Source organism: Vicia villosa, linkage group LG5 (assembly GCF_029867415.1).
Source record: "Vicia villosa cultivar HV-30 ecotype Madison, WI linkage group LG5, Vvil1.0, whole genome shotgun sequence".
Classification (NCBI taxonomy): domain Eukaryota; kingdom Viridiplantae; phylum Streptophyta; class Magnoliopsida; order Fabales; family Fabaceae; genus Vicia; species Vicia villosa.
This window is the reverse complement of record NC_081184.1, coordinates 108,956,171-108,968,106: the sequence shown is the minus strand read 5'-3', so window position 1 is coordinate 108,968,106 and position 11,936 is coordinate 108,956,171. Positions and strand designations below refer to the sequence as shown.

Below are 11,936 nucleotides of genomic sequence, written 5' to 3'. Positions count from 1 at the left end.
CATTACTTTTCTCTTGAGTGCATTTGGATCTTGATCAACAACTTTACACTTCCTTGAATTGTGACCTAGCTTGTCACATTTTGTGAATCTATAAGAGACACCAAGCCTCCTCATCCTAGATCCAATTTCATCAGGTTCTCTAAACCTTAATTTTTTAGGTCTACCAGTACCCTTCTTATATTGAGGTGGCAACATGTCTTCAACATCCACAATGGGCCACATATCCATACCATTAATAGGACTTACATTGTACTCATAACAATTTTTGTATGCCTCTCTAGTGTAACAAGGGTCAACAAAATTTTCAGGGTTTAGGTTTTGATATTACATTGCAAACACAACATGTCTACAAGGTATTCCAACAAGATCCCAAAAGCAACAACTACAAGTTTTCTCGCCAAGGTTAATAACAAATTGAAGTCCATTGTATGGATGATGGACTTGCCATAAATCACTCATACTCCAAGTTGGAAGCCATTCTCCACTAAACATAGTCTCCTTGTCTAATCTTTTCCTAGGATTAGGCATTACATTGTGTTTCCATTTGTCAAGTTTAGGATCTTTGGATGCCATTCTCTTGTATCTATAAGACCTCCCATTAACCTGAACCCTGTTACCTGATTCTGGTCTGTCTATTTCAACTCGAATAAACTCTTCATCATTATTTTCAAATGTTCTTTATTCTTCATTATCATTGAAATTTATGCATCCATCATCATCAGAGCTCTCATCCTCACTGTTCTCACTAAACTGATCAACATCGGGCTTCGACACTTTGCTAGTCATATCTGAAACACCATGCTCAACCCATAGATGCCCATCTATTTTACCACTTATGCAATGATTTGCCAGCTCTCCAACTTGTAAATCATCAATGACTTGAGTAAACTCTTCATCCTTTCCTAGAATATTTCTCCATATCCTGAACCCCTCATACCCCCAGTCTTTCACCAAACTCACTGCCTCAAAGTAACTCCACAAGTCAGAGTCTTGCCTTTCCATGATTGTTTCACTCCCTCCCCTGTAAAACACGTGTTTTTCGTGCACAAAATTTCCTCCATGGTGGAAGACAACACAAAAGAATCCCATTTTCTGCAAAGACACAGTAAAGTTTAACCCATGAATGAATAATCGCAACAAGACAAAGTCAAGGTGGGACCAGGTACATTTTACAGATTTCAAGAGAATGGACCACTATAGTTACTGAACAATGTACCTTTTTGAGTTTGTCGCTCCAACAATCTTTGTCGCTCCCAACCTTTGTCGCTCCAGCAGAAGATAATTAACTTAACGAATCAAACATGCATTAACAGATGCCTTGGTTATGGACAAGTTTAGGGTTAGGTTAGTGATGAACGATGAAGATAAGGAGGGAGGAGGAAACTGAATGGTTTTTCTGGTCAGTGGGGTTAGAGTTACATGTGAGGGTAAAAGAGTCCTTTCAAATATATATTAACACATGTGGCATTTAATTAAAATGAATAAATCAGAAAAAACATGACACATCAACTTTTTTGATGACTTGGCATGGGGAAGGTTTTAATTGTGGCATTTTCAAAATTGTAGGGTCATCCATGTGACTTTTTTTTAGAGGAGGTTTTTCATAAATGCCTTATATGGCAGGAGGATAAATAGCTATTAACCCAATATAAAATTATACGCAAATTAGTCAAAAAAATATATATAAAATTATATGTGAATTATGTGTTAGTCAAGAGTTATTTTCTATAATAATTATATGCATAATTATTTTATATATTAACTATTTCTATAATTATTTTTTATAATTATTTCTATAATAATTAAATATGCATAATTATTATAGAAATTTTTTTGGTATATAATTTATTGAACATTTATATTTATTTATTCGGCATTTAATTATATTGATGGAATTGAAATCATTTTTTGTTGAGAAGTTGATGGTAATTAGAATAAATAGTATCTTTGAAAATACATGTCTGAATTAATCTTTGGAAAATTTAGAGATGTATCTCTGAACTAAATTTAAAAAAAAAAAAAATATAAATTTAGTGCGTTTGGAGATATATCTCTAAAAACATATTGTATTTAATTTTGCCAAAAACTTTAATAAAAGGCATAAGAATACAATGAGAAATTGAAAAATAAAAAAAGGGAGAGAACAGCATAAGAGTTAGTTTATAAATATGAAATAACAAAAAATATTATATTTAATCAATTTTTTTTTCTTCTTTCAATTAAGACAGCAGGAGTAAAACATACTCTAAATCACAAAGAAAGACAACAGTTTCAAACAAAAAATATCAAAGTAAATAATCATAATAGTAACCAAACAAAATTCATATCTTGCAGACTAATTTTACCGTGTCATCTCTTTCTTTCTGTCTACTTTCTTTTTCTACAAAAATGACTGAATCAGCCACACACTAACAGCAGAATGAGTCAAACTTGTATCGCAAGGAAAAAATACATGCACCTAAATTGTTTCTTTACTTCATTTTCCTCTATCAACGGCTGTTCAATCACCACGGTAGAGTTCATCTATCATTCAAGGTTGAACCAAAAGTCTCATAGAAGCTTCCTTCTAAGGGGTCACAATGACGAACTAGCCAAGTCATGAAACTACCCTTCACCATGCACTGCAAAGGCTAGATTCAGTTTATTTTTAATGCAGAAAGAAATACTCTTCTTTTTTGAGACAGAAGTCTGACAAAACCCTGCTTATCCTGCTAGGGAAGCTGTCAAAAGAGAATTCAGTATATAAAGTAAATACATGATTATTCACAAGGTAAAATGCAGTAGTGTTCACTGCATTTTACCTAAAACTTTGTAACAAAGATTACAGTCCGTACCTATATATTTTGAGTATTGCACGTGTTGTCGGGATGTCTGTAGCATCAAATCAGCATGCCTGTTGTTACTACCCCTAATAAAGATGACAGTCTGTACCTATGTATTATCAGTGTTGCACTTGTCGGGATATCTGTAGCATCCAATCAGCGTACCCACCATTGCCGCCCATCTGGTCCTCCACAAGGTTTGCAAGAAGGAGGAATCCTTCTTTGGGCTGTTCACCTTGCCTCACTAGGTGGCACAACTGGTAATATGCTTGATCACTATTTCTTAATTTTTCGAGTACCCTAATCAGCCTCCTCGACATTTCATTGTTATGCTCTTTGAGAGTAGCCTGTTATAAAGAAGCAAATTATACATGCAGAAGAAGCAGATGGATTTCAAATTTTGGCAGCAAGAATATACAAGACCTTTGATAATTCTCCCGCAAAATCCGATCCAAGTAAATTCTTTGCAATATCAGGTGAAATCACTGTACCAAACCATATATTGAACTTGAAGCCATCATCGTATATATAAAGGCCCCTAGAGTCTAAGCTTTCCCTAGTCAAAGGTAACCTTCTCTCGATAATTTTGAAGTCATCAGCCTGTACGGATGCCTGGAACACAAACAGAAATAATTCAAGGATCTGACAGTGAAACCGTTTCATTGGTAAATTTAAAAAGGCAAAATACACACCTTCAGAAGATATTCATCAAGTCGAATGAAACTAGGATATAGAAGTTTCAACAATCTTTTTATAGGAAGAGCCATCATTGTATGTCCCGCTGCACATCGTTCATCCAGTGGAACATCGCCATACCCTCCACGTAGAGCCATTGATCTATAAAGAGCTAATCCATACAACATTAGGAATTTTAAAGACTCAGGATATATCATTCTGTTGGCCGAGCGATTATGCAAAGCATAAATATTTCGATACTCCTTCAGGGCTTTCACAATTCTCAGTTGCAACGCACTTCGTGCATCTTCCAGTTTATGGGACAATGTTTTCTCAAATGCTACAAATATCAAAGAACTGTATAAGATAGAAACAAACATATCTATCACCTATGATGTCACTACTAGAACACGAGTCTAGAAGTGTTTTTTATCCTACCTAACCTACTAAACAGAGATACAATTGCACCAGTATCAGCCAAACGATAGATATCAGCCAAGTCTGTAACTACTGGCAGTGCCATCGTGTGTACTCTTATACGCCTTTCTCCACAAGATGCAGTATAACTTTTTGTTGTTAGGGAAGAAACTTTCTCCAAGAAGGTTATTGTGTTTTCCTCTTTGAATAGTACTATCACGAAACATATGATTCAACATTGTCTATCAAAATAAAGCTCCTCAATATTAGGACTCGTCTTATGAACTATTCAAGAAAGGATACAGCAATGCAACTTGAAAATAAACTGTCTGAGTTGTCAACAATGTTTCTTCAAGTGTTAACTGCATGGCAAAGGCTTTATCACAATCTACAGCTGGAAGTGCCAACAAATCTGTGGACTTTAGCATGAAGTTTCCATGATAAGTCGTGACACGAACACCTAGAAGCAAGACAATTATTAGCAATGGATTTTGTAAGTGTGTCTGTTCAATCATATATGTAATTTTATATACACATTGTATAAAACCTAAGATAAATAAAAGGAGGCAAGGAAGGTACATATTTCCAAGACATAACGAATACACAAACCTTTTCCACATCTAACACGCATTACAGCTTCCCATGCAGTCTCTCTTGTGAGGTCTCTTCTTAATTCATGTCTCAACTTCTCCCCATGAATAGATGATTGGAAAGCTGGATAATAATACACATGACCAGCAGTGTACTTTGCCAGAGTTCCTAAACAGACAAAAAATCATATATACATAATTTACTTAGTGTATAAGATCATTAGCATGCACGACTATAGGCTTAGAGGATCACAAATTCTGAGAAAACAATATCAAACAGAATTATTGTAAAACAATAAAATCGAACAGAATTACATCGGAAAAAGGGATGCATTATCTAAAGATATAACTACTACAAATTAACATATAACTTGTGAGTTCATTTTGAGCATTAACAGGAATTTTTTTTACTAAATCCAAGAATGAGTGTTTCAGTTGAAATTCCACACATCTTTAATCACGAGACCATCAGGGGAAAAATATGGCAATCATTCAATTAGAGTTCATAAACTTACGGCATCAAGTTATCCTAATACAACGCTGCAACTAACAATCATCAGATATCAATCAGAAATTCTCCAAATGCTAACCCAGAGGAACAGGTTCAGCACTAATATGACATGCGAAAGTTAGAAGTAGTATAAATTTTTTACCTAAGGAGGCTATGTCAGTGTACTTATCACTGAATGCATATATATTTGCTGAAATTTGGCACTTAGACAACTCAGCAGCCATTTGCTTGTAAAACGGTTCTTCGGGCAGTCTCAAACCATGTTCTTTATCTGTCCCATAAATATGAGAATCATCTCCACGTAACTTTAAGCGACCAATACCAAGAGATGGTAGTGTATTTTGAAAAATTAACAATTTCCCTCCAAGTTGACTCTACATAGGCACGGAAAGAACACAACAAAGTAGTGCGTAAGAAAAATGAAATTGTCAAATGTACTGGAAAACATACTCAAAAGTCGATAAATTCAAGGCAGACAGTGTTCACGGGGGGGGGGGGGGGGATCCTTTCCCCTTCTTTCCATCCTCCTATATCATCAAACACTGCCCCTTCCTTTTCCTTCCAACTCTTAAACATGTAACTGAGTAACACTGTTTCAATTAACTGAAAATTATATCATATGATAAGAATAATCATAATAGAAAGTAAGTATGATAAAAAAATTACCATAACCATTAAAGCAGCCTTAATAGCCGGACCAAAAGCTGATTCCAGATTAACATTGTCCTGGAACATAGTTGGCAAGCTATCTAGGAAGCTCTCCACCACACTTCTAGATTCAGATAAGTTAACAAGAAGATCATCTGGCAGCGGAATAAATATGTCATCCAGATCAGAGACAACCAACATCTGTGGTTGAGTCAAGGATGACTGCAAAGGCATAATTCATAGAATGATTAGTACAAGTCATGGCCTAATAAAAGGGAAACAAACACATTAACAATGGTAGTGCACTAAAAGCTACTAGTTCTACTAACCTTCATATTGTAAAAATGAATTGTGCTGTCAAAAGTTGCAAACCCTATTTGTGTTCGTGATAAGCCAGGCAGCTCATCTAAGCAAGACTTGATTGTTTGGGCTACAACCTGGGTTGCCAACAGTTACGTAAGAAATCAAGATAAAGTATGGCTAAACCTCCAAAATGGTTGGGACAAACATTTATTTGGTAACCCAAAATACAAATTGCAGAAGTAATTTTGCAAGGACTATTTTGCAGAAGTAATTTACTCTTTGCCAACGAGTAAATCACTTATGCAAAAATTACCCAAACATTCCAGTTATCACTAAATTACTCAAAGGGGGAAGTTTTGAATCATTAAAATCATATAAAAAATACAATGTATAAAGCTTAGTGAAAAAGAAAACCAAGCTTATTAAGAAGATTTTTAGTATGCAGGTCACTTTCTTCTCCAAATGAACTAGTCTAAGACAAAATATACATTAAACCATAACCCTTGTTTATGGTCGCCAAAACCATGTTTTATCAAGCATGTACCTAGAAGATTTTTAAATTACTCAAAGGGGAAAGTTTTGAATCATTAAAATTATATAAAAAATACAACGTATAAAGCTTACTGAAAAAGAAAACCAAGCTTATTAAGAAGATTTTTAGTATGCAGATCACTTTCTTCTCCAAATGAACTAGTCTAAGACAAAATACATTAAACCATAACTCTTTTGTTTATGATTGCCAAAACCAAGTCTTTAATTCACATGAAAATAAGGCCATATGTTGCACAATAGTAAAATTTATTTATTTTTCATGAAAAAAAATCTGAAAACTCTAATGGTTAAAACTCGGTATGGAGAACAAGCTATACACTGTGCCCGAAATGAACTGCTTACCGCAATCATGCCACTTCTAGCTGCAGACATAGAAACATCGATGAGGAAGAAATATAATGGGGGCATAGGAGGCCGCACCATATACTCAGTTGGGGCAACAAATTCTACAGTACCCTTTGTAAGCTCGGGTCGTTGATTCAAATCAATTCTTTGGCCAGTGGCATCTAATTGTGCATAATATTCACTAGGAACTACAAATATGGCACAATAGTTTAACATCTTAAGAAAAACAATTCAACTAATTATAATATGCATGATATATCTGACACAAAAAGAGTAGGTTTCAATACTAGTTCTGGAAATTGCCTGCAAGTAATCTGTTTGGTTTCACATCATAGCAGAGCTATAATTCACATATCATGAGTCATGACAGTAATAAATATACAGCACAACTGAAATGAATATGCTGACTCGGAAAAATCAGAGAGCAAGTTGCACTCCCATGACACTGCCCCATAATCCATGTTATATAGTTAAACAAATCAAGTATTTGCATTCGTTTATTTATCAAGTGTGTTTTTGGGCATATCCAATAGAATGCGATGATACAAAAATTGATGAATTATAAGGGCCTCTAATTAAAGCTTATTACACAAATGTGCAGGCAAGAAGCACTTGAAACTTGATTTCAACCATTTTCTTCCTTAAAGACTTTTCAGTTAATAAGAGAAAAGACACGGCTATGGGAGTAAAAAGTACCATCATTAAGCGTGGTGCATACATTGCACCTGAACTTTCTACCAACGTCTGTAAATGTCATATAAGGATTCACATATGTGCGGCATCTTCTACAGCGCACAACACTAGCTGGAGCAAAATTAATTATAGGCACCTCTTCCTGAAAATTAAGAACAACAAAGGTAAATAACGTGATCAGTATGTAACTGCTCATCAAACAAGTAAATAAAGGCACTGACTAACCCCATCAGGAGATTCGGCAAGCGGACATATTACTGCTCCAAGAGGCAGATGCCACCTTGAAGCTAAGGACTGAGAGTTAGGAATTCCACTGGTGGTGAATCGTAGATATTTGAGACTGCAGTTCATGGGATACATCTCAGTCAAATTTGTCGGCTTCACATCACCATCCAACGGCCTAGGAAGTTCTTTAGGATCAAATAATGGATCCATTGTTCCAGGGCGAGTTTGCATTGTGATTGAACTGAAGTCTTCTGTTAAGCCTTGAATGGAACCAGTAGGGGGTATTGATCCTGGCTGCTGTGTAGGCTGGATACCTAGTGGATTAGCCATTGGAAATGATGGAATGTATCCTCCTTGATGAGGTTTAAAAGGAGAAGATGCTGCAGGTCCATAATTTCCTTGATTAGCAGGAATAGAGGAATGCATAGGTGGAGCATGCATTTCAGCACCAGGCTGCATATGGGTGTATCCAGGAAAAGATGGCTGATATTGAGAAGGAGGGGGAACATTTGAACCAATAGGTGGAGATTCCATTGGAACATTAGGCATTTGCGGCTGAGGCGGAAGAGATGGGAATAAAGGAGGTGCTTGATTTGCAGGAGGCGGAAGAGATGAGAGAAAAGGGCGTGCTTGATTTGCAGGAGGTTGAAATGATTGTTGTTCCATGGGCGTAACAGCCCGTGTAAGAGGAGGCTGAGCCGGTGAGGAAAAGGACGGTGCTGGAAAATGCTGGAAAGGTCCAACAGCCGGCATTGTGGGGACATTGGATGATGGGGAAGGGGGAGGAAGAGGCTCGGATGGGTAATTTAACCTTGGTGGTGCAGGTCTAAAACAAGGTGCCCCAGGTTGAACCACAGGTCCAGACAATGAAAATGGCACGGGGGTTTCAGGAGGAGTAGGTCGGAAAGAAGGAGGCTCCGATGCAGCAGCGAATCCTATAGATGAAAAAGATGGCATCTGGGAAGAAACAAAAGGTATGGAAACAGGTCTTGCAGGGAAGCCTGTACGATCTATGTTTTTAGTCCCCATAGATTACAATATAGAAAGATCCAAATCACTCTGCTTTTATTTGATCAAAACCTTGTCCCATCACCAAGCCTATTAGAAGATAAAAGAACAACTTTGATTCATGCAATGCTTGATATATAGAGAAACAACAAAAGACATTACAATTCAGAGTTCACAACACAGTTCAAATCAACAATAGTAGAACTCAGATGAATATGAAGTGCTTTGGATCATTTTTATGCACTCAACTAGTATTAGGTAATGTTTGGATTGACTTATTTGAACTTATCTACAACATAAGCATTTGTGAGATTGAAAAAGCTATGACATGTTTGGTTCAACTTTTTAGGAGCGGAGGGGCGAGAAGGGGATTAAAATTCCTTGTAGAGTGATTTTCCATTCCTCCAAATTGAGGTGATTTGAAGGGGAGGGATGTTAAAATCACCCTTAATTTAAAAAAAATAATCCTAATTTATCTTTCAAGAAATACTAAAAGTTTAGGCTTTCTATTCAATTTTTTTTTATTTTTTAAGGATGGAGTTTTCTCTTATGCTGCTACATGTATCTGCCTCATCTGCTTTCGTAAGTTAATTTTATTTATTTCTCAAGTCAACTTCATCTAGAACTATTGTTGGTGCAGAGTTATCAATCCCAAATAGCGGAGCCCAGCGGCCGACCCCAAAAATGATATAGTGGGATAACCACTGTTTAACTAATTTTTAAACTAATTATAAGAGCACCGACACTTATGATTAGGTTTAATTTATTTATTTTCTTAAAATTATTATCTGTCGTGTGAATGTCGGGATCTAATTCGGGTGTGGACGCTCTTATCTCCCTCAATCACAATGAACAAAGAAAAAACGAAAGTAATGTCTAAAAAAAGTCCATAAAATCGACTGAAAAACTCCAATCTAAAATTATCAACCGAAATGTACCCAAAATCAAGTGAAAATAAGACAAACCAGATGCAGTAGACGGAGATGGTTGCGCTGCCGGAGACACTGTGATCGAAAACCAGATTTGATCCTTCTATCACTTGCTGCCGGGCGTGAAAATGAAGACACGAGCTATTGACGGAAACGGAGATCCTACTCGGCATTACAGAGATCAACACTCTCTAACCGTTTCTTTCTTTTTCAGTTTTTCAGTTGATCAGCGACGGTTTTTTTTTTTTGTTTCTTTTGGTAACGAGACATTTTCGTTTTGGATGTGGATCTGTAACTGTTCGTGTGGGCTTTGTTACCAGGCCTTAATTCAAAGGGGGTTACTTAGAGAATTTATCTTGCGACCCCCATTTGAGTAGGGCGTTTTTATTAAATTATCAGTGTAAAATACCGGTTTTTTTTTTAATTTCGGTATCGTACCGAAAATTTCATATAAATATAGAAAATTTTGTTGAATTTACCAATTTACCGTGCCTTATGCTATATACCAGAAATTTAAAATTTTCGGTAGCGAATATTTCAAATTTCCAGTATGTAGCAGCAGTTAAAGAAATAAAACTTCATGTGCCATACCAGAAATTTCAGGTTTTAAAGAAATTTCTGTAGTGGTTTTCTACCGGAAGTTCGTGAAATTTTCGAGACGGGGTAATGAATTTTGTAAAATTACCGGAATTTTTAAAATCTTCGATAAATTGCACGGGAAATTTTGAAATTTTCAGTAATGGATACCGGAATTTTGTAAAAAACAAAGAATTTCTGGTATCGGTCAAAAAGAGGTGCTAGAAATTTACTTTGCGGTACCGAAAATTTACTTTTTGATGCTTTTGCTCAGTTTCTCTTCCTCATGGTTGCAAAGGGATTGTGTAAGCTATTTTTTAGAGTTGTAGAGCTTGGTATTTTTTTTAAGTTTCAAGGTAGGTGAGTCTGATCTCGTGGATTCTCATCTTCAATATGCTGATGATACTTTTATTTTTGGGGAGATAAACGTTGATAATCTTTGCATAATTAAATCAATCCTTCGAATTTTTTAGATTTCTTCAAGTTTGCAAGTGAATTTTGTTAAGAATTAATTTTTTTTTTGATAAACAACTTTGTATTAAATAACACAAGGGGTGCCTAAAAAGAAAGACAAAAAACCAGCCCAATACAAATAAGACAAACAACTAAAAGCCCACCAAGCTAGACGGGTTAGCCAACCAAATGCCCCGATCGCACTCTAGCCCTTTGTTAGCAATAAATGAAAACTAGTCCCACCCCATTGATTTTATACAATTCACCACCCCGACACATCCCATGCCTTATTGGAGAAAATCAAGTCATTTCTAGCTCTCCAAATATTCCAAGAAACGAGCAACCAGAAAAAATCGACAAAAGGCGCACAAACACACACCTCCAAACAATTAGCAATGCGCTCTAAGACGTCAAGCTCCAGGTTTTTGATTCCAATAGCCATGTCTTCTCCTAGCAGCCATCATAGAACCACCTTCCAAACCTTGTCGGATTCAACACAATGAAAGAACAGATGTTCTTTCGATTCAGTATCAAGGTTACATAAAGGACAAGCTACCCGATTCGATCCACGAAGAACACCTCTTCACCGTAATTCTTCTCTAGTAGGAAGGCTATTAAGAATAAACCGCCATCCAAAGCACTTGATATTCTCGGGAACCTTTGTCCTCCACACATTATGGATAGCATGAACCTTGAACTCCCCCAATCTATTATCTCCACTCAGCGTTGCATACAATCTGTTATAGGCGTCTTTGACAGAGAAATCCTCACTCCCGCTGCCCCACCCAACTGATCCACCAGCATTGCGAGACAACATCCAAAAACCAATATTTTTCATTTCCTTTACTCCTACAAACAGCTCTAATATCACGCCACCAAAGAGATTTTTTTTTCAAGCTATTATTCGAAATTTCGTCGTGAATACAATGCTCACTAGCGCCATATCTAAGCTTCATAATGTCAGACCAAACACACTTCCTATCCGCAATACATCTCCAGCCCCACTTACTAGTAAGTGCAAGATTGAACAATTCTACATTCTTAACACCCAATCCTCCATCTTCTTTGGACAAACACACTTTGTCCCAACTAACCCACGCCATCTTCCTTTTTTCTTCCATCGGATTACCCCACAGAAAAGAACGTTGAATTCTAATGATTTCCTCCCACACAACCCTAGGAGCTTTGA

At 36.4% G+C, this 11,936-nt stretch overlaps 1 protein-coding gene across 2 annotated transcripts; it reads right to left on the bottom strand.

Moving 5' to 3' along the window:
- Positions 1-2,214: 2,214 nt before the first annotated feature.
- Positions 2,215-9,914, bottom strand: LOC131601986 (protein transport protein SEC24 A-like). Of its 2 annotated transcripts, XM_058873929.1 has the most exons (14): positions 9,755-9,914; positions 7,782-8,879; positions 7,560-7,698; positions 6,861-7,051; positions 5,993-6,100; positions 5,682-5,885; positions 5,158-5,389; positions 4,524-4,673; positions 4,218-4,374; positions 3,936-4,063; positions 3,515-3,837; positions 3,246-3,434; positions 2,835-3,169; positions 2,215-2,720 (listed from the first exon to the last, which is right to left on the bottom strand). In XM_058873929.1, exons 2-13 carry the CDS (start codon positions 8,808-8,810, stop codon positions 2,942-2,944), a joined length of 3,078 nt encoding a protein of 1,025 aa, XP_058729912.1. In that variant the 5' UTR covers positions 8,811-8,879; positions 9,755-9,914; the 3' UTR covers positions 2,215-2,720; positions 2,835-2,941. The 2 variants fall into 2 exon arrangements, with proteins under 2 accessions (XP_058729912.1, XP_058729911.1); XM_058873928.1 differs by lacking the exon at positions 9,755-9,914 and having other exon boundaries at positions 7,782-9,328.
- Positions 9,915-11,936: the final 2,022 nt, after the last annotated feature.

Bases quoted from the DNA above. Each gene is read 5' to 3' on its own strand.
- LOC131601986 (XM_058873929.1), bottom strand. From the start codon at position 8,810: ATGGGGACTAAAAACATAGATCGTACAGGCTTCCCTGCAAGACCTGTT. The intron at 5,886-5,992 runs GTTAGTAGAACT...ATGCCTTTGCAG, and splicing joins TTCATTTTTACAATATGAAG to TCATCCTTGACTCAACCACA. The intron at 3,838-3,935 runs GTAGGATAAAAA...TGATATTTGTAG, and splicing joins ATCTCTGTTTAGTAGGTTAG to CATTTGAGAAAACATTGTCC.